Below are 27,212 nucleotides of genomic sequence, written 5' to 3' on the forward strand. Positions count from 1 at the left end.
GAGCATAATAAAATGGGAGAGAAAGCCAAGAAGTAGCTACTTGGTTGAGGAGGTGGCATCTGCATGGGGAGGTGAGACATGCCATGGGGAGGTGGTCCCTGCTGGAGCTAAGGCCCACTTGGTCTCTGCTTGGTCTCCCCAGTCTGATGCCAACTCGTACTGCCAAGGGTAGGGTATTTGCCCTGAGTACCTTTAGAGTGATTGCTGCCAGCGCACATGCCCTCATCGCTCCTGGTCACCTCACGCGCACACGCTCACTTCCCTCATCAGGAATGAGATAAATCTGATTATGCAGCAATATGGTTTTTGTTATGAAAAGGGGAAAGAAAATACCCTGGCTTTCACTGAAAACCCTTGGAGCCAAAGCTTATGTCATAATTTAAATGTTTCTAAAAAAGAAGTAGGGTCTGAGGGTTTCTTTTTGTTCGGGGGGTGGTGGGTGGAGGGGGTGGTGGGGCAGGGGCCCGTCTTCACTAGCCGTGCTGGTGGAGCCAGGCGCCGAGCCTTGCTGCCCTGGCAGGAGGGGGTGCGAAGGGAGCCCCGATTCAGGGAGATGCCTGCCCAGACACCTGGGGCCACTGACTGGGTGCCCCGCTAGCTCAGTCACGTGGGCTTGGGTGCTTACCTTGCCTCAGGTCTGAGCTGTTGTGCCCCCAAATCAGGGTCTGCTGCTTTTCTTCCACCTTTTCTTCTCCTGATTTCTGCTAGGGCAGCTGCAGGGCAGTGTGCGGCAGCAGCAACCAGAGCTGCCTCTGCAGCGGGCCAGCCCCTGGCATAGCGTTCTCTTCCCTTCTGAGCATCTCCCACCCCCCCGCAGTTATGGAAATAGCCTCAGTGTCTTTGCAACCAAAAGCACTGTGGAGAAAGGAGTAACCTAAATACTTCTGGAGCCCAGCAAAGTGCCGCACCCCGAGTTCTGCTTGGCAGCGCACCCCGCAGCGTGCTCCACAGGCAGTGACGTCCCTGTGGCTCTTCCATTGCCTGGCCAAACCTGCCCGCTCGCTGCTCCAGCACAGCTGCCCCCATGCAGCCCAGCCCGCGGTGTGAAGCCCACCCGCGTCACCCCACACGGCTCTCAAGCTCTTGCAGGCCACCTCCGGCTTTTGGCTCTGTCCCTGGCTTGTACCTGCTGCACAGCCACACGCTGAATTGTTTTCCAAGTGGAAACATGAGTTGAAGTATTAACTCCATGAGGGCCTTTCTTGCAATGCACCAGGATTAAATATTTATGTTGGCAAAAAGCATGTAACAGGCAGCTCAAGATGAGAGATAATGAAATTGAGGTGTGTGAAAAAAAGTGGGGGGAGGCAGGGGGCTGCAGGAGCAGAAGGGAGAGGGACCCAGGTGGGTTGTAGTATGTGTGCATGGGCGATTGCTTTTGGTTTTATTAATACCCCACCTGTTTGTAGGAGGACCCCAGCCCCATCGCTGGGAGCTCTGTCGTGCAAAAGGGAGTGCAGAGATCAGCCATCGCCGTTCCTTGCATGCACACCAGCGTGGGGTAGGGGTAGGTGTCACCCCAGTGACTTTAACTTAGAGCCTTCTGAAGTGAGGTGGGGCAGGGACCATTGTGGGGAAGGTGCCTGGGCAGGGAGCAGCAAGGGATGAGACCTTCTCTGTGTCATCTGCAAACAATGTACGATCCTAAATCATTAATAGCAGTGATATAGGATCCCTCGCTCTTCCAGACCACTGCAGTCAAGGTTATTTACCGGTGACTGTATCTGATCAGGCAGCAATGTGGTTTGGATTATACGGAGGGTTCCCGATCAGGTCAGGAGGATGCTCATCACAGCGACCGCAGCACACCGAGCAGGGAAGGCCCATGCAAGCCTCCATGGTGGGTGTTAACGAAGAGCCCTGCACGGATGAGCAGCGGGGGGGGGGGGGTGGTGGTGGTGAGGGGAGCGGGCACAGGCGAGGTGCACAGCACGGAGGGTGCTGGGCAATGCAGGAGGGAAAACCCATTCCCCCACCCCAGCAGGAAAACAAGCAGCACATGCAACAGCGCAGGGCGCTGCTCTTTCTCAATTCATTATCTTTATGAGACAACAACATCTCTCTCCTTCCACCCAACAAACAAGTATCGCGGAAGGCAGCACATGGAGGGTGTGAGTCCTGCACCGTGCTGTGGGAGCGTGGCCAGTCGCGGAGCCTCCGGGGAGGTATGAAACAAGGCATGAATGGAGTGTTAGGAGGGAATGGAAACTCTCCACTGGCTCCCAGGCTGGCTCTTGCGGGGGGTCCCTTGCTCACGATGACAGTGCTGCCTCTCATAAACATGCATTTCCTCATCCCCGTTTGTTTCTCTCTCTTGTGCAATCTCTTGTACCAGACGGGAATGGGGAGTGAGTCCCAGTGGTACAAGAATGTGTTACAAAAAAACTTCCCACCCTGCCACCAACGAAGTACTGAGAAATAACAACAGGGTTTAGAAGAAGAAAAGAGAAAGAAAAGAAAGATGGGGGGAGCCAGATGGATTTGCTACTGGCCGTGAGTTATTATTCTGAGTGTAAACTCAAGGGCATGGCTGTGCCGGTAGTTTGCAGCATCAACCAGCATTCATAAGCCCCTGCTTTGCTCTGTGCTGTGCACTTCTCTGGGAAAAGGAAGCTCCTTCCCCAAATGACTTTCCTGCATGAAAAACATGGGACAAAAATAGGGGTAAAGTCACTTGGCTGAGGTCACATAGTCTTCAAACCAAGAGAAAGTCCCAGCTCCAGCCTGCCTGCCTAACGCCATCCCCTGTGCTGGGTTGTTCCACTTGAGATATGCAAGCAGTGCAGCTGCTGCCAGTCCATGGGCATCGGCCAGACCGCCCTTCTGGATCGACACTGCTGGGACAGAGCCCAGCCAGGGTGAGGTGTGTTGCTAAGGTGTAGGATCCAGAGCAAGTCCCACCATTAAACACAGCCTGGACTGACGGTAGAGGTTAGAAAGTTTCCTGGACCTGGGCTGGTGGAGCAGGGATGGAGGGTCCATGTCCTAGCTCTAGCTGCAGAGGAGGAGTTGCAATCCTTCCATGCAGAGGGAAAAGCAAGGGAAGAAACCTGCAGGGAGCGATGACCCCAGAGCAGCATTTGCAGGAGAGCGGAGCTGGCTCCGCACCTCTGGATGCTTGCAAGCATGGCCACCGCAATGGCGAGGCACCCTCCCGAAACGTGGGGCAGTGGGTCTGCAGTCCTGGCAGAGGCTCGCTGGGGGTAGCAGGGCTCTCGCTCCTGGCTGGTTGGCTGTATAGCCATCATTTCAATAAAGAAATTATTACAAGGGGGTGGGGAGACTGGGAGTTGGGGACGGGGGGTGGGGGGCGCGTAGTGGAGAAAAACACAAAACATCTGTTTTACTTCAAATCAGGGAAGATTCCTTTGCTTGCAAGGAATGTGTAAATCACGCCGGGCTGGGAGATGTACATAACCCTGCCTGAAAGCTCCTCTGTACTTCAAACGAATTCTAACGTGCTTACTGGGATTTTGTTTTTATTATTTGTTTCGGAGCCCCCCCGCCTCGTCCTACCCTCCGCCCTCCCTTTCTGCCTGCCAGAGCTGTGAGAACCTCCTGCCCACTGCCAGCCCCTGGCCCTGTCCCTCCTCGATTCGGGGACCTCGGGGCACGGGGCAAGAGGCCAGCGGGCAGCAGCGACCGCAGACCTGGCTTGCATCCTTCTGCCGGGGCTTGCGGGCACGCAGCATCCCTGCCTTGCCACCATCCTCCCCCCATGCCATCCCTGTGCCAGTATTGTGGGGCTGTTGCAGGGACCCATTGGCTGCCCTTGCTGCTCTCGCAGCCCGGCACAGGGTGTGGGTGCCTCTCGGAGGCTGGCACATTTGGATCCTGCCTGGGATGCTGCAAGCACAGCAAGCGGAGGAGATCCCCTCCTCCAAGCCATTCCCTTGTGTGCGGTTATTGTTGTTGTGCTTTGTGCGGAGGGTGAAGCTGAGGCTGGCCAATGGTGCTGAGGACAAACCCAACAGAGGTAGATAGATCGACAGCCTCTGTTAGTAGGGATGCACAACCACCTCCCCATGCCAACCTACTAAGGTGACTCGTCCTGCACCAGTGGGACCACCCTCGGGGCCGAGGATGGGCTCCGCTCCCTGTGGTCGAGGCAGCCAGCCCTTTGCCTTTCTTCTGAGGCTGTTGAGCAGGAGGCCCTATTGTGGTGGCTTATATAAGAACAGTCAGCCATCGACTCGCTTGACGTGGACCACCCACTACTCTGCAGATGACACTGGCTTTTGAAGTCACTACCAGCCTGGGCTGGATTTCAACCAGCAGCCCAGATGGAAGCCAAGCCCCCAGGAGGATGAGAACAAGCCCTACCAAGGGGATCTCCTGGGGTAGCGAACTGTGGAGTGTCTGGTTCTTGTTTAGAGTGACTGTGAGGTTGGGAGGGGCAGGCGTTTCCCAATTTGCCAAGGGTCACAACCTTCCTCTCCCCCCATCTCCCCAGGGCCGGCGATGGCCAAGCCTTGCAGAGCGTTGGTAGGTTGAGCGGCTGGTATGGTTAGCTGTGAACATTTCCATTGTGGAGCTCACTGCAGGGGTCCAGGGCCTCGCTTGTCTCTCCTTTCTCCCTGGCACAACTGGAGGAAGAGTTTGATTTATTCCCTCCCTTCTTCTGAGCAGCCTTCTCGTCTCCTGCAGCCGCAGCCTCCCCGAGCCCTGCTGTCTCTTCACGGAGGAGGACGGCAGCCATCCTAGGAGCAGCCCAAGTACTGAAGTGATGCATCTCTCCTGGGACAGCCACCCAGCATGCAGGACTAATGCTTTTAGATGAGGCTGAAAGCCACTTACCGTAGATCCCTGTGAAGAAGACAAGCCAAACCTCGGAGTAATGGCGTAATGATCTACCCCACAACACATAACCTTCATGAAGCTGGGGCTGGAGGCTTCGGGGAACGGGGGGTGGGGTGGGCTGGGCTGGGCTGTGGCTTTGGGAAGAGTGGCAGGGTTGTCCTGGGCCAAAGCGGGGAGCAGAAGGTATTACAGCGGGAGGGAGGGAGGATGCGGGTGCTGCCTGGGGGTACCCTGGCCTTGGGAGCGATGGGGGGGCTGTGGAGAGCTAGAGGGATTGATGGTCATTGCAGCACCCATGTGAAGGCTGCGGCAGGACCCGAGGAACATGTGGGATGCAGAGCCTGGGGAAAGCCCTCCTTGGCTGTGCTGTGCCCAGGACAGCTTGATCCATCACCAGCTCTTGCTGACTCTCTGCAGCCAGGGCAGGATGAGCCCCTGTGGTTTGCAGCCTCAGGCGTCAATCTGAGCCATGGCGTGGGGGGAATTGTTCCAGCAGCACGGGGAGTCAAAGGCAACTCATTTGACCTTTGTCCAAAGGCTTTGTTTGGGATCTCCTGGTGAGTCCCAGCAGAACAGGGACGCTGGCACTCGACAGACTGATATGGGCTGCTTTTGCTTCACCGAGACAGAAGCAGCAGCCCGTAGTGGCTCAGCACCACCTCCTTCTGGTTCTTCACCCCACCGAGGGACATTGGAATTCACATCCTGGGTAACCTGGGCCTTTTTCTGGCCTTGCCGCGCAGGGGGGAAACAACTTGCCTCAAGCCCCGAGACGGGCAGTGGAGACTGCAAAGAGCTGGGCCAATTTTTGCTGCATTGCCTTTATAAGCACATCTGCGAATCTTCATCCTCGCAGCCAGCAGGACGAAAGCAAGGCCACAACTGCCAAGAAATACGGACCTCAGACATCCTCTATCCGTTCTGCCCAAAGCTGGTAATTCCAGAGTGATCCTGCTTTTTCTGCCATTGTCCTGTCCTCAGGGTTCAGGGACCATCCCTGTGGGACACCCCGGAGGGTCTACTGGGCATCTTCAAGCTAGTAAGAGACTTCTTGCTCCTAGGAGCTAAAGCCCCAGGGTTGCAATGTTAATGCTATCTCATGTCAGGGCAGCTTTTTTTGGGTGTGCTGTCCTGCTGCCATGCCAAGGAGCTGTTCTCTCTTCCACGTCTTGTCTCCAGCCGAAGCTTTGTGCAGTGCAGCGGCCCCTCTCTACACAGAAGCTTGCTCTGCTCATCAGTGGTGTAAAGCTGCTCCTGAAAGGATGTATTCTGAGTGTGAGCCATGCACGGGGGAAATAGAAACCTTATTGAGGGTGAGGCAGTAATTATCTGCTCCTTGCCAGTGGTTGCAAGGGGCAGGGGTGACAAAGGAGGAGGTCTGTAAGACAGAGAAAATGGCAGGGGGGTGGCAGGGGGCACTGCTGGTGCTCCAGCCCCGGGACAGTGAAGGATGCAGCAGCCAGGAGGGCTACAGTGACCGTGCTGCACCTTCTGGGTGAAACCATGGCCCTGCTGAAACCGGCTGGCATTTTTCCCTCATTTCCAGTGAAACGCTTTTTCACCTGAGGCAATCTTGGCACTGCCGCTTGCAAGGTGTCCGGCTGGCAAAGGGGCTCCTTGTGGGATCTTGGCCTTCCAACACAGGTATCATTCAGGAGCAGGGCTCTAGGGAACAGATGGTGGCCTGTGTATCAAGGCCCTCTTTCACATCCATGGTGGTACTGGGAATCGCTGCTCCGGTGGGGTTTATTGACAGGGTTTCGAGGGAAAGCTTGGGAAATTGAGACGTTGCAGCTGAAGCTGGGAAGGTGAGCGTCCTGCCGGGGATGTCTCTAGTAGGAAGGCAATGGATCCAGGCAGTAGCAAGAAATGATCTTTATTTAAAAAAAGGTTTAAAATTAATTTTATTTCTTTCCTCTTCATCCTTTTTTTTTTTTTTTTTTTTTTTGATCTTGTTTGACAGGGACCTGAAACACAAAGAGATTGATGAAGTGCTGTAAGGAGCGAGAGCTGAGTGAATTTGCGTTGTAGCTTGGCTCAGGCATGCAGTGTCTGCCGTGGGAGCGGGGGGATCGGTGCTCACACCTTCCCCGCTGCAGGTTTTGAATCTCCGTGGCTTTGTAGCTGAGAGACAGAGGACAAACCTAGGAAACCTGGAGCAGCATAGTATGCTGACCCAGTGCCGAGGGAAGACAGCGTTTCAGTGCCCAAAGTCACGGAGCGGTATTTTCCTGTTGTCAGCTCTTGAACTGATAGACTGTCACCAAGGTACCTTGTTTGTGCTACCTGGGGGTCGACCTTGCATGTAGACATGCTCGGCAGTCTCCTGTGAGCCTCTCCTCCCTCTTGTCACCTCCTCAGTGCCACTCAGCTGCTGCCTCAGATAAATCCAGGTGCCAGGTAAGAAGGCATCTGATACTGCTTTAGTTTCTGCGTCTCTCATCATGCAGCAGTGCGTGGCAGCTCTGCGGTTTGTGGTACGTGCAGTGGGTGCTGCAGAACACTTCTGTGAGTGCGGTGGGGGGATGCCGTGACACCAAAGTGGCACTGTCCTGTGCTGCACTCCTGTAATGCATTAAGTAGACCTGCTCTCCTCCCTGGTAGCTCCCCTAAGTACCACAGTCTCCAGTCAGTGGTTTTGAGTGTGGACATGGCATCAGCTGCAACTCAAAGTAAACTTGCAGTGCAGATAACCCTGGGTGACATTTCCAGGGTTGCCACAGAGCAGAGATGGACCCACGGCTGTGCAACCCTGTTCCCAGCCCCACAGCTGCTCCACCTGTCCTCACCATCTCAGAGATCAGGTCTCCTCTGCCCTTTTCCAGAGGTCTTCTTGAACAAGCAGCCTCTTACTGTGCAGAGCAGCCTGTGTTCTTCCTCCTGCTGGGAGTATTTGATGGGCACTGCTTTATATGCTTCCAAAAGGCATCAGACACCTGAGGCATGTTGTGGCAGGTACATTTATTTCCCTCCATCTGACAACTGTGGTCTGGTATTGTTGAGAGGCATCTGTTGAAGGATAACGATTAGTCTCGCAGCACTTGCTGTCCTGGAAAAAAAGGTGTGAATTGTGAGAACAGTTTACTGACAGCCTCATGTATTCGTGTAACAGCAAAGCTTCAATGCTCTGGTGTGGTACCAGCGTTGCTGCTAACCTGTTCCTCCATCATGCTGATGGGAGCAAGGTCTGTTGTCACAGATGGTTAAAAGAAGCCCAGTTATAAAAGGTACTTTTCTTGGGTGGTAGAACTGTGAGGAGAGCTTTCTAAAAGATGGCTTTTTTTTCAAGATGGCACTATCCACTGCTTCCTTATTGCAGTATAGTTTCTGCAGGAAGGCAGAGCCAGCAATAATGGCAATGCAGAAAAGGAGATGGTCCTTTTGCAGAAGAGGTATGATAGATAAGCGGCAATTTGTGGGTGGTGGTAGCAGGTTGGTGGTGGCTCCCTCGGTGCCTCTCCCTAGCGTGCAGCTGGCACCGAGCTGCTCAGCAACTCCTTTTCCAGGGTGAGCTGCCCCCTCTGTGATGGCACAGCCTGAGGTCACAGCAAGCCCCTTCCCCGCAGCCCTGCTCCACGTTCCCGCCAGGATTCAAATGCCCTAGCAGGAGCATCTGATTGCTGTAATGCTTGTGACAGTTCCAGCCCTGGGGAGGCAGCAGAAGGACATCCACTGCCCTGTAAAGCTCAGCCCACATCCCAGGCCTCCAGCAGAGCCTCTGGTAGGGATGCAGCATGGTCAGTCCCATCCACGCAGTGTGCCCAGTCCTGTCCCAGGGTACCAGCCCAGCTTGCTATCTGGCACCGTGGGCACAGGCACGACTTTAGTGGTCAGCCCAAAGTCAGGGCCCAACAAATAGACCAAGAAGTCCTCTCCTTTCAAAAACCACTCCCTGCTTATTGTCTGCTTGGCATTTGCTGCAGAGACTGGGGGGGTTTGTTTTCATTTACCTTTCTTAATTATACCAAATCACAGAGTCGCCAGTAAGCTAAGCTGCATTCCTGTGGCTTGTGTGGACGGGCTGCTTTTTATTTGATTTTATTTCTTTTTAAATTGTAATGGTTTCTGAATTGGGAATGCTTGCACTAAACACCCCCACCCCCTTTCTGTGCTTGCCCAGACTGCTGCTGGCAGGCGAGCCCCGCTTCTGCTCCATAGCCTTCAATGAAAATGGCTGGGAGGCTCAGCAGGAGATGTATGAGCCCATGGAGGGGGGACAGGGGTGTGTGGGTGCCCAGTAGCCCCATGGATCATGCACACCTTGTGGCATGCAGCTGGGGGTAGAACACCCGCAGCACCCCATGGCTCTCCCAACTTGCAAAATAGTCTTTCAGGGAAACTCTTTGTGTAAATTTATTGATGGTTTTAGTAGCCAGGAGATGCTGAGATGAAGGTTTGTTGCTGCTCACCAGACTGATGCTCTGCTGTATCGGCACAAAGAAACACTCACACCCTCTCAGCGAGCCCCTCACCTTGGTGTCTGGGAGCTGAAGGCCCTGGAGGACTGGGAGAGGACACTGTGGGTCTCCTATGCAGGGTATGAGGGTGTGTGCAGTGCTGGGTGTGAGGAGTGTGTTTACACCCATCTGTGTTTGTTGCAGCATTCCTGGCAGCTCCGCTCTGCCCGTGCCTGAGTCCGGGCACAGCCCAAGCCTTGCGGGCCCCGGGTTCCTCGTGCCCAGTCCCCGTGTTGAAATCACCGGGGAGTGGGGAGGCAGGGATTGCCAAGAGCTGGTCCATTGAGAGCTTTTAAACAGGGGCCTCCAAATTGTTTTTCAGCTGGAACAGGAGGCGAGAAGGGCTGGCAAAGCAGGGGTGTGATGTTTGTGTGTCAGCACGCTGGACCAGCCTCAGCAGCGTGGTGCTGGTTGCGTGCGAGCCCACAGACCCTGGGCTGTGCAGAAGGCACAGACGAGCTGTGACCGACCAGAGGGTGATGACAGGACTTGCACATAACACCGAGGTGATGCAACCTCAGACAGGTCAGGATTTGTGGGTTTGTGCTCAGCATCATGGTGGCGGCACCACGCTGCCAGGGGCGAGAGCATCCGTTGCGCCACATGTGTGACCCCGGCCAGCTCGGCCCTGCGCCAAGCTCCAGGAGCTAGCAGCAGGACAGTCTCGTGGCCACAGGAGCAGAGTGCCCAGCCCAGGCCTATCAGCCAAGCTCTCAAGCCCTACTGACGAGAGCAGCTTGCACCCCTTTGGAAATTGTGAGACCGCATTTCTGCAAGACGCTGCACTCTGGAGCAGCGTCTCTGCCCTGTCCCCCATTTACACGGTGCAGGGGTCTCCTCAGCACAGCCCGGGTTTGCCACAACAGCCACTGCTGTTGGATGCAGCCAGCTACTCATAGGCACACGGTCACTTCGCGGGGTGTTTGGCAGCTGCAGGAGTGCGTGTTGGACTCCTTCTTGCAGCCTTTTCTCTACAGCCCATTTGTGGTACAGCACGTCATTCAGCAGCTGCATGAGCCCAGAGGCTTCTGGAAGAGCAGTGCACAAGGCAGAACAGAAATGCCTGTGGTATCTCTGTAGGATATAGAGAAATCAGCTGCTGAGCTGAGGAAGGTCAGATGCAGAAGTCCTTATCTCCCTTCCCGCAAATAAGGATCATGAGTAAAGCACTCAAACATCATGAGCATCATGAGAGGAAGTTAAAAAAAACATGAGCTGACATTGTTGTCTATAAATAAATAACATGTTCTGGGGGTTCATCGTCAGCCTTACGATTTCATGCCTTTAGAATTTTGTGTTTGGGGTTCTTTTTCTTTCAGTTGCGAAGGGATAGATATTTTTTTTCCTTTTTTTTTTTTTTCCTTTTTTTTTTTTTTTTTTAACACAATTGACTATCTTCCACAGTCATTAGATTCCAGGAACCGAAGCTTTAACACGCCCCTCCACTTTCTCTTCCTTCTTCAAGAAGCATCTCGAGCCTAGTGATAAAATCCAGGCTCCAGCCAACGTTGGGTGGGGTATCTATGAGGAAGGTGTTGACATTTCATGAGGCCACATGTTAATTGCTTTCTATCTCTCTCTAAAAGTTCCTTTGGGTCCCAATAGGTTTGGATTTTGTAGTAAACATTGAAGCAGCATTACTTTATAGGACCCTATATGCTGGGTTTTGCGGCAGAGGTGGTGGCGTTTCCAGGCATGGAGGAGCTGATCTCTGCGAAGAGCATATGTGCTTTGAGTGGTGAAATGCTCTTTGGGCAAATATATATATTAGTATTTCTAGAATATCAAGTGTTGTATATAATCTTACTGAAGGCACGGGTGAAAAAGAGGATCAGCTGTGAGACGGTAGCAGGTAGCCCCAAGCTCCTTTGGAAAGCACAGGGAGAACATGAGAAAACATTGTGAGGAAAGTTTATTGCTAAACAAAACACCTCCAGGTTATGAAGGAGGCTTTGCCAGATCACAGCTACCATATGGCATTCCAGGTTTTCTGATATGGTTTCATGCACCGACTGTGGGTCTGGGACCTTTTTGTTTCTGGCTTTGACTTTACCCCAGAGATCCTCTGCCTTGGGCAAAGCAGTCAGAACCACTCTTTGGCCTCCTTTTTTTTTTTTTTTTTTTTTTTTTTTTTTTAACAAATTACCAGGGTTGGCATAATTAGGTGCAGCTCCTCATCATCCACGAGGATGCTGCCTGTTTTCATCCTTGGCCCAAAGCGCGGTACGTAGATGTAAGTATGGCAGGACGATCTCCACGTAGCATTGCAGAGCTGGACTCCAGCCCACCACATGCCCTGCAGAGCTCCCTCCCTCAGTCGTGCTCACTTTGGTTTTCCCCTTATTTGCTGTGCAGACATCCCCATCCCTCCTGTGTAGCGGTGGTCCCTCTCCTCCTGCCAGCCACCCTCTTGGTGCCCTGTCGGGTCCCAGGCTGGTCCTGTCCCTGCCAGCAGCTCCTCGCTTGCATCTGCCGGATGCTCAGATGCTCAGAGATGTTTCGCTCAGATGCAGCAAGCAAGATCTGACCGTTAATGCCGGGTTTACACTAGCCACACATCTTTGCACTCTCTCCTCTTAATTGTCTGTTTCCGGGAATAAAAGAAAAAAATAAGCCCCAGCACTCTGCACAGTGCCATTAACTGGCTGTAAAAGTGTTTTGCCGCAGAGAGGCTGTGTGGTCAAGTGGTTTGAGAAGAAGATTGGAAGCCACCATCTCCCGAGTTTCCAAATCATTCATGTCACTGAGCCTCTCCAGGGCACGATGCTTCACCCCGTATGTCTCTGTTTACCATTGATAAAACAGAGCTATTAGCACTGCTGTGCTTCGGGGTGATTTTTGGACCGTAATTAATGTTCAGACCTTCTGAGATGACTTGCTGGAAGGAGTTAGAGCGGTGCAGAGGGCTGCGTGCAGCCGGGGCTGCCAGCCTCCACCAGAGCTGGATTTACTGGTGCCAATTCCAAAACGTCTCATTCAGGGTGAATGGAAATTCCATCCTTTCCTCTACGGTTCTTGAAAGGGGACGGGTTTCAGGTGAAGTAAAGCAATTACTTTTCTTCTCAGAAAATAATTTTTGACTACATCAAAATCACTTTGATTCTGATGTTTTGTCATTTACATTTTGGGTTTTTTTATCCTTATATCATCTGAAAAAATGGTGAAATGAAGGGCTTGGTTGTTGGTATGTGTTTTTTAACCCAGGCCTGCCCAGTACAGATGCTCTTGCTCTTGGCAGCCGAGTGACTTTGTTTCTGTGTGTTCTGGGCAGAGGGGAAAAGTGCAGCCAAAGGGCTAACACAGGTCTTGAACATCACCCAAAGGGGTGGGTGGATGTGCTTTAACACCCAGCCAGTCCTCTTGACCCGGCTGGTGATGGAATAGGTGATGTGGGCACTAATTGCTGAACGAACATTACAATAGCAATGTGATAAAAGTCTTCTGTTTTTCTAGGAAAGTGCTCTGGCACTGATTGCCTCAGAGCTAATGGACCCTTACTGACTGAGCTGCTATGGGCAGAGCAGAGGTTACACATTAGCTGTGCTCACCCATTTAAAAAAGAAAAGCACGGCCACTGTAGCTAAGCCAGTGACCCCAGAATGGGGATGGAGATCAGCTCATGGCAGTAGCCTGCACTTCCAGCTCTCTTACTGCTTGTTGTGCTTGTGCTGATGAGTGAGAAGACCATTGCCCACTGCTGAGCACCTGGACGGGCGGCAGGACTCCTGGGGTCTGCCCAGCTCTCCCACTGCAGCTTTCCTTGTCTCGCTGGGGCTGAGGTCCCCCCACCCAACAGTGGGTGCCCCTGTTGCTGTTGCTTTCTGGACCTGGAAAGAGGGCTTCATGCTGCCAAGCTGCAGAGACACATAGCTTACCTGCTCACAGCAAGAGACTCCTTAGTCACCTTGAACCCCTCGTCTGTTGAAGGGAGGAGCAGGGACGGTGTCACCTCTGGGATGGGATGCAAAGCCCTGAAGTTAGACTCCTGCCCTGAATTCAATATTACCCTGTTGCTCTGTTGCTGTCCCTTAATTATAGCGGAAGAACAGCCTGTGTGTGGTACTTGTGAAGTTGCACGGTGTGGACGTCCTTCCTGAGATGCTCCCACTCTGAGCAACGTTCCTTGCAAATTAAGGAAAATGATGTCATGCCAAAGAATTAAATAACGGCTCCGTGAGTGAGCTCAGCATGCGTGTCCCCTGCATGCCCCAGCTTTGTGACAATGGGAGTTGTCCCTACGCACAAGCGGGTTCCTTGGCAGTCTGCTGGCATCCTGTCAGACTGCAAGTATTGTTAATGCTAATTGCTCGGAGAGAGTATGTCCTGTGCTGGGAATTGCTACCGTGCAAATGTCAGCTCTTATCGGCTGCATCTGGGGTGCTCAGGGCCGGTGGGGAGGAGGGGGGAGCTGGCGGTGCTCGTGTGTGGGGTGAGGAAAAGGGAGGCATTGCTTCTGTTCCCATTAAGGATGCTAAGGAGTTAGGACCATTCCTTAAGTAAACATACCTCAGGGTCTCAATCCCATTTAAGCTTCAGCTGCTTTTATGGTACTCCTTGCACTCACTCGCAAGAGCTGCTTGCTTTTACCTCAGGATAAGGAGCGGGGCTGTGTTATTTCTTGGGATCTGGGTACCCCACCACCAGGCATCTCAGACCTCCGAGGGGTTCAAGGCAGCTCCTGCACTTTGTCAAAGCCAGCTTGAGTTTCCGTGCCTGGCTCAGAGCGAATAAATATGAACTGATGCCTTTTGGGAGAGTGGACGGAAGATTGTAGCCCCTGCTGCGAAGAAGCATTCTCAGTTTGGAGCTTTGATACTTTGACCAGGACTCTGAGCTCAGCATCCCAGGACATCCCATGCAGCCACAGCCTGTTTATTCAATGCTTCATTCAGCACAAAAGCCATATTTTACTGTCAGATGCTCTCCATTAGCTTCAAGTGTGAAATTATCATTCCCACCCTTTTACCAACCCCACCCTGGTGAGGAAATGAAGGAGAAAACAACCTCAAGGGCCGTTCACAGGATGTGTACGAGCTGTCACTTGTCAGCACAGAGCCCACTTATGGCAGGAATTACTGCTTGGCTCTCAGGAGGGCGGGAGAGGAGCCCAGCTTGCAAATGCCACAGCGTTCTAATGTTTGCATCGGCGCATGGCAAAGCAACCCCAGAGATGTTTCCAAGTCTTTGCAGTCAGGCAGCTACAGGGTGCAGCCCTGCAGGGCTCCCAGGGATGGCAGGGGGAGAGGGGATGCAGCTCCGCAGATGCTGCATGGGGATGCTGTGCCTGTCGCCCAGCCCTGGCTCCTTTCCCCGGGTCATCTCCTCTTCTAAGGCCAAGTTCATCTCATGTCTTCTGGAGATGCCAAAACCGACTGATAGGAGCCTGGACCACATTTTTGCTTGCTCTTGTGAAGGCCAGTTCCCATAACAACCTGGCAGTGTGGGACTGAGGGATAAAGGCATTATTTTCCTTTTCCTTCCTGCCTTCCAGATTTACCCTCTATGCGGTGGATACACGAGGGAGACACTCGGAGCTGAGCACGGTCACCCTGAGGACAGCCTGCCCACTGGTAGACGACAGCAAGGCAGAAGGTCAGTGTTCAGGCACCTCATCTTCCACAACAGAAGACATTTCCTGCTGATTTTGCTTTTCCTCTATTCACTGTACTCCTGCAAGCCCCTCAAGTCCCTCCTCTCCCAGTGTGAAGGGCTCCCGTAAGTTCACCCAAGGGCACAGGGACATTCCTCTGGGAAGGGGTGACAAACAAGAGTGTCCAGTAGCAAAGTCCCCTCGTCTGGGCAGCTCCTGTGGTCCTGTGCCACGCAGTGCCATGGCATCCTTCCCTGCATATGGCCATGGGGGCCAGTAACGTGTTTGGCATGTCCCCTGGAGGAGCAGCGATCTCTTCCTGCAAAAGCGAGCGGTGCTAGATGCTGTCAGCTCTGGGTGTTTAAAAGGGTGCTGGTGGCAGCTGGTTCCATTCTGAAACAGAAATACCAATAAAGCTTAGCCACTTCTGCACGTTTGCATTTTCCAGTTTTGAAACCAATCCGATTTGTTTCTATGCCCTGAGTGCTTGGCTGCTTTCAAATTTCAAAAGATTCTTCTAAGTGCAAGGCAGGTTACCTGTTTTCTTTCTTGCTTTCTTTCTGTTTTGAAAAGCACACAAAGGAAAGTTTTTATTAATGTTTTGCTCCATGTTACTGATAAGCATTTCCAGGAAAAATGAGCTAAGGAGAGACTAAAGAAAGGGAAGGAAATGGAGTTTTGTGCATTTTTCATCTCCAAAAAGATCTTTTTTCTGCATCAGTGCACCCTCTTGTTTAATACATCTGAGCTGCCCAGTAGATACATGCAGTGATGATGTGCTGTATTTCTGGCTGAAGTACCATCTTATTATCAATATTTTTGTATTCTTCCTACCCTTCAGCATCGTAGCTGTGCAATGGCTTTTTGTTTGGTGAGTGTGGGCAAAGCTTGCCTGCCCTACCTGGGAGGACAGGGCTGTGTCTGCCTGTGCTGGCAGCCCTTCTCTCCTTCTCCAGTTCCTTCATGGAGTACTGCTGGAGTCTTTGGGCCTGCTCCGCTCATGCAGGGCATTCACTGCTGGTTTAGCCAGAGGGAATGCAAAATGCTCCCCAGGTCACCAAACCCTGCTGCAGTCCCAGGGGACTGGCAGTCATCAGATGCCCACCCCTCCTGCCAGGGGCTTCACTCCTCCTCCTCCTCTGTAGTACTGTCTGTCTGTTCATTAATCCCTCCCTCCTGATCCTTTCCAGAGATAGCTGACAAAATCTACAACCTCTACAATGGCTACACCAGTGGGAAAGAGCAGCAGACAGCCTATAACACGCTGATGGAGGTCTCCGCTTCCATGCTCTTCCGAGTCCAGCACCACTACAACTCCCACTATGAGAAGTTTGGAGACTTCGTGTGGCGCAGTGAGGATGAGCTGGGGCCCAGGTACCTGTCCCTTCCCGGCGTTCTCCCCTGCCCCACTGCCGGGAGCACCCCCCTGCTTGGCCACTGTTGATGTGACCCTCATTTCCTTCTCCTCATAGCTGAGAGAAGTCCCCTTGTGGTGCTCACCAAAATGTCCTCCCACCCACTAGGACCACCAGGTCCTGCGTGGTCTGTGGATGAATGCTTATGGGCCACTTGGCAGCTTGGTGGCCTTTGGATGAATGTTCATGGGACCATTAGCAACCAGCCTGAACCAGGCGGGTGATACTGCAGATGAGCTGGCTCTTTTGGAAAAGTTGGTGGGGTGGGGGGAAAGGGTGTAAATTAGGCCTGGGACGGAGTGTAAACCGGGACCAACACTCATCCTCTTCAGCTGTAGAGCCCATGGTAGATGAGACCATGGCTGCCCTAGGGTTCAGCGATGCCCTGAGTCATTGCGGGGTGGATGGCTGGAAAGGGTGATGCTGAAGCGCAAATGCAGCAGGTGTGTGTTGAGTGGTGTGCAGAGTGACAAGCATTAGGTGTCAAGAGCTGCAGTACAGAGGCAGCTGTATGCCTTGGAGGTGTCTGAGGAATGCAGAGCAAATCCATCCCTCTAGGGTAGTATTGGTGCGTGACAAATACCTGGGTAATGGGGAGCAGAATCCCTCTTGGGCAGTTTTTGGTGGAGCCCACTGGTATCGAGGAACATGGTGTGACCTCCAGGACCAGCCTCCCCCATAGTAGGGTGGATTCTACACCCAGGAGAGATCCGTTCTGCCATCCTGCGTTTGGACTAGCTTCCTCCACACCTAGACAATATTCCCTGTGGACAGTTGAGGAGAGGACCACTCGCCCCAGGCTTGGCTTTGGGCACCTGCTAGGTCCTTGTGTGGCTGGGGACATGTGTGGCCATGCAAACACCCTGCTGCAGCGGGATTATTTGTATGAGAAAACAGTTCTGAGCCCATGGAAGGACAGAGCTGAGGTGGTGGTGAACAAATTATTACTTTTTCTGTAGATTGACTAGTTGATACCATCAGAGGGGTCAGTGATTGAGCAATCTATATGCAGTAAACTTGGGTCTTCCAAATAGTATGTTTCATGGACACTTCCTTCTATTTATTTCTCTATCTACCTGACTTGACATGTATTTATTCTAACAGTGGTATATGGTTGCTGTACAAACCGTAAATATTTCCAAAATTCCCTTTTCCACCTTCCCTCTCTCCCAGAGGAATAATTCAGCTTGCTGATGTAGGCAATGGAAAGGTCCTCCTAAATTTCAGCTCTGTGGTGCCCCTGACACCATGTGAGGATGCCAGCAAGCACACAGCACCTCATCTGTTACCTATATATAGCTTTATGCTGAAAGTATTTTCTCCTTACTTTACATTTCATCCTCTGAGAAGGGCTGGGAGGGGATTGTTTCTGGGACTGTAAAGGGCAACGTTTCCAGAGGGACTGCATCTGCAGGCGCCCGGTGCACAGTGAGAGGGGTGGTAAGGCACTAAGAGATCGCAGATACATGAACTACGTCCATCCAGGGAGCTGGCGGTGTCCTGGCAGTGTCCCAGCATAGGCCAGACTGCCACCCAGCCCCTTGGGAAACACTCTGCGAGAAATGCTCACAAGTAGCCATATCTCTCTGGACATCTTGAGATCTCTTACAGGATTCGAATAGCCTTGACCTGCTCTGAAGCTTTCAGAGACACGGTTCATCCAGCGTCCTCCTCTAACGTGTTGATCTCTGAGAAGCTGGAGCAGAGGAAGGTGAAGGAATGGCATCCTGCAGTACATGAATAACTGGAAAAGGTTTTCCTTCTCTCCCCACTGCTCCCATCTGCTTGTTGGATGCAGCTGAGGATCTGTCCATAATACCAGCAAGACAGTTCCTCACAATGGTTTACACCCCTCCTGGACATGAATCCAGCTAGCCTGCGGCTTGCCTTCCTCCAGAGATGACCTTGGTCATAGTTTCTTTGGTAGTTCATTAGCCATGCTCATCCTTCCCACTGCCGTCCTCCTCCTTTGATGAAACTGCAGACTTGTTTGTCCTTTTCAATTGTTCCTTTCTCTCTAAATCCCTGGGAACCATCAATCTCTTCTAACACATCCTCATTTCTTCTGTTACCTGAGATCCAACACACTTCCTGAAGGATGCTATCTAACCTGATACCTGCATCAAGCCCACAGTTTGCAAGGTGACATTTAAATTGCCTGTGTTGCCCGACTGTACCAAGCTACATCTGGAGCCAGTGGTCGATTTAGCTGCTGTCTGTCTTGCTCACCGAGCCAGATGAGCTCCTAGCAGTGCTCCTGTGCCCCTGTTCTGTGCTTGAGAAATATGTGATTTGAAGCCAAGGGGAAGCATCTATGGACGCCGCAGCAGCTGGTGCCAGGCTCTTGATAAGGGCAGAGCTCTGCTGTCTGTCCAGCCTTGCTTCTCAGGGAGCTTGGACAGAAACAGAGGCACTGACGTAGCAGGAGGCGAGTGAGGATTTGCCAGGGGAGACCATCTCGTAACACAATTTTACTTGATAGACTGTTCTCCTTCCCAGGGGGACATTCATTTTCGTACCTTGAAATGTTTATCAGATGAGCCTCAGCTTCACAGTAAATGTTCGCTCGTAAAACTGAGCGACAAGAGGGAAGTTGATTGCCTCCGTGTAATAAATACATCACACTGGAGTCCTCGTGAGCCCAGTTTCCATGAAAGCCACAGGTTACTGCAAACAGCTGCTTGCAAGAAGACACACTGATAGCCAGATGTCCCAACCAGACCGTTTACATTAAGGAGACATTAAAAACTTAGCTCATAGGTGGCCCTAAACCAGGACTTTCTGTGGTCAGCAGCATCTTGGCACCTGGCTTGCCTCATCCTGCTGGTCTCCTTTAGCAACAACAACCCCTTTCCTGCTCCCCCCGTTCCTCTTACAGACACTAAATGAATCTCACGGAGTTAATTTGTTCCAACAAAACCGAAGAATCTGTCTAAACCAGTGAATGTTTAATGCTACTGTGCATTCAGACCTTTGGATCTGTGCAGCCAGAGCGCTTCCTGACACAGCAATGGGAAGATTTCTCTAGTATTTGCTTTTACTGTGTTTTCAGGGCAATTCTTATGGCCACTGCAAACAGGGCCTGGCTTTTTGGAGTGGGGGGGGGGGGGGGGGGGAGTGACGACAAATAATTAGTTACTATCTTCCTTCCGTGCCTCTACTTGTGGCCACCAGCAACAACAGGGTCTGGATGTGGCATCAGGCCAGGACTTCCAGCCTCTCCGTTGCTCGAGCAAGTCGCCCAGGCAGGCGGCTGGGACGGCTGCAGGAGACAAAGTGCATCCCCAGAGCAGCTGCCTTCTGGTACCGAGGGGGAATGCAATGTACCGATGGGAGGCTGTGATAAGAGGCCATCAAGTCCTGGACTCGTCCTCTCACAAGAGGGTCTGACAGACCCAGGTCAGTTCTCAGTAGAGTGTAAAGATCTGAATTTATGACAAAATCACCCCATATGGGAAAACAGCAGCCAGACAGCCACCCTCTCCCTGCAGCCGTCCCAGTAAACACATCCTTCCCTCCAGCTCAGGTATCATTTCTTCTTTGCTTCTTCATGCTGGTTCATTCTCTTTTAGTACCTTCCTCCTAGGAGAGATAGGGCAGGGTTTTACTGGCTCTGGATATGTTTTCATCCCTCACCAGCCATCAAGGTGGGTGATAGCTGTCCGCTGTGCAGCTGGGGGATGAATGTCCCTGTGGGAGCACCCCTGAGGCTGGGCAGAGCAGGAGTAACACGTCTCCTGCTCTTGGGCACATCCTTGCACAGCTGGCACTGTCAACCAGCGACCTGGGCGCCCTGTCTCCTGTGCAATCACTGCGCTGCACTCCCTTGCAGTGGGACCACTGCTTCAAGCATGAGCCTTTGGAAAGTGCCCAGCAGTAGACACCCACCCCCCTCCCCTTTCCTCTCCCCCACCATGCCATGAGGCACCGCAGAGGGATGCAGCCACGTAGAGTCATCACTACTTTTAAATCCCCCTCTTCATCATTTATGACTGCAGCTGTGACCTCCTAAATCCGTCACATAGGGAAGACCAGAATCAGACCTTGGCTGGCATCAGCTTAAAGCGACAGCCCCTGCAGAAGGCGTGTGGCAGGTGTGAGGGCACCACTGGCTCATACCAGCATGGGGGCACCCCCTGGCTGGGCTGTGGAGTGAGGGGGAAGGGGGCTGCTTCATCCCTTTTGGGGTCTGAGAGCTCGGGGTCTGGCCACAGGCAGCCATGAGAGTGACTCCCCTCCTTGCTCACTCCCCCAATGTCCTCTCCCAATTCCTGCCCTTTAATAAGGCAATAAATCACCGTTTCTGGCAGGGACGAGGTTGGTCAACATTTAGGAAGATTTCATTTCCAGTATTTGAAAAGGTGGTCATTCTGACCTGACAGTCCTCCGCAGGGAGCACTTGGGTAATACCCAGGGCTTGATTTATGGTGTTAAATTGGCAGCCCAAGAACTGCTCCCGTAATTTATTACCCAGCCTTCACCAGAAAGCCTCTCTCTTTTTCTCACCCCTCCCCTTGCCCCGCTCTGTCTCGCTTTCTCCTTATTTTGTTTAAGAGGGAACAGCTGACAGCCGAAAGCTAAATCTAACATTTACACATGACTTCATTACCCCACTAAAATAAGTGACTCAGAGCAGTGAATCCCATCAAAACGGGGGCGTCGGCACTGGATGGAAAGCAAGGGGCCTGATTCCCTCCATCCCCATCACCCTGTCTCCTCCTTGACCACAGTGTAGTGTGTTTTCAGCATCCTCATAGGGCCAACCCATCATGTGCTGCATCCCACCCTTAAACATCTTTCCTGGGACCAATTGCACTGAATGCAACGGCAGAGGCAGTGGACGTATGGAGACCAGCTCCACGAGGAGCACAGCCTCCAGCACGGGACACATCAGCAGGTCTGGATGGTTTGACCTCTGGACTTCTTGCTAACATTGAGCTGCTCCTCACACATAGGAATGTTTGCCTGGATAAGAGACCTGAGTACATGTTAGGAAGCAAGGACAACATAGTGGTTTTTAGCAGAATCCAGAAGATCATGGAAGTAATGAAAATGGGAAGGTAGAGGAGGCCAAGGGAAATGAGGTAGAAGACGACCTATGGAGGGTAGGAGAAAGGTGAATGATGAGAGGGGAGGAGAGGAGAAGAGCTTGGCCAGCAGACACAAGTAGTCGCATGCTGGGGGGTCCGCTCCTTGTGGTGTTTGGGCCAAGCTGTGGATATCCGCCACTGGGGTTTCCCTCAAGGGCTGGTCATGGCCACTCATTGTCACTCCCCTGTGCTATGGCTGGGAAAGGCCTTGTGGTGAGCTGGAGTGGAAACCAGTCTGGGGAAAATCCATGGGTTGCTTGGTTGGCCTTTGGATGGACAACTTCTCCATGATGGCACAGCATTGAGGTCCACAGATGCTTGCACAAACACAAGGAGCTGGGCTGGGGAAGGGCCAATACCCCTTTTTGGCAGTAGAGATGATTTACCATAAATAAGGTGACCATGGATTTGTGGCCTTAGAGAGGTGATAGTCATCTTTTTAGAGGCAAAGGGTATTCTGGCTTAAATACTCTCCTCCTGAGCACTGTCAGCTCACATAAAAGTCCATCTTATGAGCTGAGTGTGGGCCCTGTGCTTGCTCAGCCTTCCCTGAAAAAAAAACAAAACAAAACAAAAAGGGAGAATCAGCACAGATGTTAAGAAACAATTTCTCAGCGTTAGGATGGGTGAGCACTAGAAGGATCACCAGCTCTTAGCTCTAAGAACAGGTTAGACAGATATTCATCAAGGCAGGTTGATCCCAGGAAGGAAGTGGCACAGATGATGACTTTTGGTCCCTTCCAGCACCACAGACTGTGATTTGCTGACGTTTGTTAACCGTAGTGACAGTCACTGCAGGCTTTGGTTTGCTGCTGCGCTGAGCTTTAATCAATCAGCTGTTACTGAAAGCATCTAATGCCATCGTAGAATTTCATAACTTCTTGGAGGCAGATTTCCAGCTGTGAAGGACCTGTTCTTGGCAGTGTGTCAGGTCTTGACGCTCAGTGGGAGCACCAGATGCTGTAGAAGGTCAGGTGGCTGCTATGGAGAGTAGCCTGAGTAGAGGTACTGTCAGAGCTGGGCACAGCTCAGCCCATGATATCATTATTATATATGTGAGTGTGTGTAGCTAACGAGGCTCAAATCGCCTAGTCAGGCTCATCTTTATAGATTAAATCAATATATGGCTACTATGTAGTGTTGTCCAGGAAAGGCCTTTGCTCGTCCCTTCCCCTGGAAAGCCGAACCTGAGCCCATTGCCCCTGGGGACCTGAGCCCATCACCCCTGGGGAGGAGCAGCAAAGTTTTCCAAGCGCAGCTCTGGGGGACCAGTGGTGTGGTTTCCCACAGCCTTTCATCCCGGCTTCCTGCCCCAGAGGGAGAGATCCATAGCTGGCTGGGGATGCTGGGGTGCCCTCTTGCCTCCTGCCCCTGTCTCTGCCCTCTGCCCTGGCGCTGGGGTGACTCTGGCCAGCCCTTCCCTGCATCCCGTCCCGTCCCCGGGTGCCTGTGGTGTGCGGCTGCATCGGGCTCCTGGCGCTCCCCCCGGCTGGCAGCTCACAGCCCGAGCTGCAGCACCGCACAGCTCTCGTAATCAACTAATCCCCATGTTTATGTCTCACTGACTGACAGTGCTGCCCCTGACATATCATTATCGGGAATTTACATTCCTGCAGGAACTGCGAAATCCCCTAGCCCCAAATCCAGAGCTTTCCTGTGGCACCAGAGGGAGAGGAAATAATCTGTGATCTTGAGACTTTCAGACCACTGATGTAAACCCTCTTCCCCTCCCTTTGTTTGATTTAGCACTTTGCAGACTCCCACAAGGGGATTCTTGGTTTCTTATGGGTTTATTTTGTTTTGTCTTAAATATGTTGTGCTTTTTATCCTCGCTCGTCTAGTGTCAGTCCTTTTGGGCCATTTGCCTCCTAGAGACTTGGGAAAACAGGAAAGGGAGGGCTGGGCTCATCAGTTGGGAGCAGTAAGGTGCTGGGGGTCTCACCAAGGTGCATGGGGGCCAGCACGTTGGGGGAGTGGTGGTGGTGGTGACCAGCCAGCCAGGGGCAGACAGTGTCCCCAGGGCACCCAAGCTGATTTAGTGGGTTAGAGCTGAGGTCCCTCCAGCCCTGTTGACTTGGTGCTGTGAAACAGTAGATATACCCAGAACTTTTGGGTAAAACAGAGCTTCTCTCTGCTTGAAACAGGAAAGGCAATGTCTTAGACAGTGGGTCCTGTCTGTTCTTGCCACAAGACAGAGTTGGTGGTGAAAGCCAGAAGTCCTGGCTCCTGGTCTCCTCTGTGCATTGCCTGCACTGCTCTGTCTCTGTCTCTGTTTGTCCCCTCCAGGAAGGCACACCTGATCCTGAGGAGGCTGGAGAAGGTCAGCAGCCACTGCTCGACCCTGCTACGCAGTGCCTACATCCAGAGCCGCACCGAGACCATGCCCTACTTGTTCTGCCGCAGCGAAGAAGTCCGGCCACCTGGCATGGTCTGGTACAGCATCCTAAAGGACACCAAAGTAACGTGCGAGGAGAAGATGGTCTCCATGCTGCGCAACACGTACGGGGAGTCCAAGGGGCGGTGAGGGAAGGTGCGGGCCTGGAGCTGTGGGAGGCAAAGGGACTCCGAGGAGTCGAGGACTTGTGATGTGCTGAGTGGCTGGTGGGGTTAGGGGTCGGGTGGTGTTCAGAGGGGGTGGAAGGGGACAAGCAAGACCAAACAGGACTTTCTCACGCAGATGGCAGAGAAACAAGCAATCAGCAAGTTGGACTTTAATTTGTTTTCCTTTTTTTTTTAATTTTTCAAGAGGAAAAAAAAAAAAAGAAATTACCTAAATTGACTCAGCATAAAAGCCTCTCCTTTTTAATCTTTTCTTACTGAATTTCCTGGACTACATGCTCCAAAATCCTGGGAGCAGGAGATACCTGCTTGAGGCCAGGGCCAGGCAGAGGGGAGCTGCTGGGCACAGGGTGACCCCCGCCCTGCCTGTCCTGCCGTGGGGCAGGAGCTGTGGGGCAAGGGGCCCCGGTGCCGTGGTGGCCCAGGACAGCAGAAGGAGGTGGCGCAGGTGGCCGGTGACACCGCGCCGCCAGCGAAGGTCCCGGAGGGGGATGCCAGGCAGGTGCCGGGATGCTGCAGGCAAGCTGGGCTTTTGTACCACTCCGAGTCGACGGACCGGCTCCGTGCGCAGCCTTTGTTTGCAAGGCTCCCGGCAGCTTGTTCTGCGCATTAAAGATTCATATTAAGTCCACTTTGCTGCCTCTTTGGTGTTTCTTCCTGACACCGTCTCACAGCTGCTTGGGTATTTGTAGGGTTTCAGGACCGGAGATGGCATCACCGATGCTGTCCCCATGCCGGGGTTTGGCTGAGCTGAGGGGCTGTGTCTCAAAACCAGTGCTGACCTCAGGAGCTGGACTCGTGGAGAGGAGGGGAAAGTGCAGCCTCTCTGCGTAGGGTCCTCTCCCTCCCCAACACCCAGCTCGCCCACCAGCCCTGGTGGGAGCTGAAGGCGTGTGGGAAAGCCCCAAGAAGCAAGCCAGGAGCTAAAAAGACATGGAGAATCTGGTTTCTTTTACTGTCAGATGTGGCTTAGGCTGGCCTGGGATCCCTGTGGGTAATGGATTTCTCAGTCTGGTAGCCAAACCAGAAAGTGCGGGAGGGTGAGAAGGGGAAAAAAAATCCCAAATCAGCTCAGCTCAGAGCTATTGCTTTTTCTTTTTACAGCAAAAGAACAAACGTTGAATGAATCGGTTCAGTCAGCTTAAAGCAAATAGTTTTGTTTAGTTTTTTAGGTTAATTAACCCTTTAACATGAAAGCAAACAAGCAGGAGGTGAGTTTCAAAATGGAAGTGTTTTGAAACCAAACAAAGGTGCAGGGTTTGATGTGGAGGAAGTTCAGCCACAGACCTTTTTCTTCTTGAGCCGGACCTGTTTGCCTGATTTGCACCCATGCAAATAATTCTGATCATTTCTCCTAAACTGCTTTTCCCTCCGCCTCCTTGGCTACATCTCTCCATTTGTCTTGAGCCACACTGACGTTGCACTTCGGGAGGGGTCAAAGTCCTGCTGGAGTTCACAGAAGACTTTGCCTTTATGGAGCAGCCTGTGGATCAAGCGCCAGAGCACTGCAGGTTGCCTGAGGTCATAATGTTTCAGGTAAATCCCTTTTTCTGATGGAGAGGAGGAGGACAGTGATGGAGCTGGGCTATGGCCACTGTGTCAGTGAGGCTTGTAGAGCACTGAGCACAAGAGCCGTGGAGGGACCGTGATGCCACGTGTGTTAAAGCCTCTCAGCCTCCACCCTGCTGCTGCCTGTTACCTGTCCTTTTGCCCTCCGGAGGTGGCTGGTGGCCATCGACTTTGCTTGTGGAGATGACTGTGACTTGCTGCAGAAGAACGTAGACTTCCTATTTGCTTGGCTGGAGGTGCCAAGCCCTGGTGTGGCTCTCAGCACCCATATCCAGCACCCTGTGCAGCAGCCAGTTCTATGAGCTGCGGAATGGCCAGAGCTCGCAGATCTTGCACCTCCCAAAACAAGAGACACTGGTGTGAGAGGAGGTGAAGTGATATTTGTTCAGCTTTGCTATTGTGCAAAACAAAACACAGCAAAACCCTTGAAGTGCAAATGTGCAGGCATCCTGGCAGCGCGGCGTTACGCCGAGCCACTCAGTCCATGATATGCCGTGACGTGGCATATGCGCTGCTGGAGGAAAAAAACCCTAAACCTCTTTTTGGGGCCGCTGATACAGATTGACCGGCACTGATCCTTCCCTCCTGGCAGCTGCGGAGCAGGCAGCAGCTCCATCGCCCCGCAGGACAGGACCCTGGATGCTCGGTGGGACACGGCACACAGCAGGGCTGCCAGGGCCAGCAGCAGCCGCGCTGAGCCCAGCTGGTCCCAGCCTGCCGGCGTGTTGCTGCTGGTGCTGTGTGCACCTCCAGGTGCTCTGAAGCCATCTTGTGTTCTCAGGGCTTTGGCCTGCAGCCCTGCCTTTCCCTGCGTTTTACAAACATGGTGGTTTATTTGGGTTTTGTTTGGTTTTGCTCGGTGATGATCCGTTTCGCCTGAAAGCCCTGGGCAGTGTGTGCTGCCATGGGGAGCAGCTCTGCGGTGTCGCTGCAGGCGAGGGCTGGTGTTGACTGACCCGATGGACAAATTGCTTGTGTTTTCTGTAACACCGCTGACGGGACTGGAGGCACTCATAGGTGTGATGGGGCTAATGCTACTCGTGCGATTCCTGACCGTCATGAGTGTGGTGCTAAGCATTAGGAATAGGAGATGCCAGCCAAAATACGGGGTGGCTGGCTATTTGCCCTTCAGCGCTCTTTTTTTCCCAACCTGATACAGTGAGCTCCTCCACAGCGGTATTTTTGGCAGCTGGGATTCCCACCCCAGTAGTCTCCCTTGGCAGGCCTCAGGGGAAGGGGCAAAGCCCGTAGCATGGGGCTGTTCTGCTGCAGACGGCGATGGAAAGGAGAGCTCTGGTAGCCCAGACTTCTGCTGGGAACAAAACAGGGGCAGCACAAGGACAGGCTGGCTGTCCCCCTGGCTCCGCGCTGCAGCTGTGTCTGCTGCAGAGACCAGGGGCTTAATTCTTGCTGCTTACCTTGGAAGGCTGCTGAAGAGCTTCACTTCACATCCTTGGTGAGGCTGGCTGTTGCATACGGGTACGTATACAGAGGGAGTTGTGTGTAAGCCTGTGTTAATATGTACAGAGCAGGTGGAAGAGTCTAGACTCTCGGGCAGGAAGGCTGTGGAGTTTGACGACTATTAACCTGTTGAGAAGCACACCTAGCTCTCAGATCAAAGCCAGAAGAGCCTCTGGCTGGTGATGCTACCCGGCACAGTGTACCCAAGCCAAACAAAACCGAGGAATTCGTCGAGGTTACACATCCTCCAGCACGCAGCTGAAAGGAAGGG

At 52.7% G+C, this 27,212-nt stretch overlaps 1 protein-coding gene across 1 annotated transcript in view; it reads left to right on the forward strand.

Moving 5' to 3' along the window:
- Nucleotides 1-24,536, forward strand: part of ASTN2 (astrotactin 2) — a 354,822-nt gene extending 330,286 nt beyond the window's left edge. Inside the window, exons 21-23 of the mRNA XM_040606571.1 lie at nucleotides 14,749-14,849; nucleotides 16,038-16,221; nucleotides 23,639-24,536. Coding sequence (XP_040462505.1) covers nucleotides 14,749-14,849; nucleotides 16,038-16,221; nucleotides 23,639-23,876 — 523 coding nt within the window. The 3' untranslated portion in view covers nucleotides 23,877-24,536. The remainder of the gene's footprint in view (nucleotides 1-14,748; nucleotides 14,850-16,037; nucleotides 16,222-23,638) is intronic.
- Nucleotides 24,537-27,212: the final 2,676 nt, after the last annotated feature.

This window comes from Falco naumanni, chromosome 9, assembly GCF_017639655.2.
Source record: "Falco naumanni isolate bFalNau1 chromosome 9, bFalNau1.pat, whole genome shotgun sequence".
Taxonomy (NCBI): Eukaryota; Metazoa; Chordata; class Aves; order Falconiformes; family Falconidae; genus Falco; species Falco naumanni.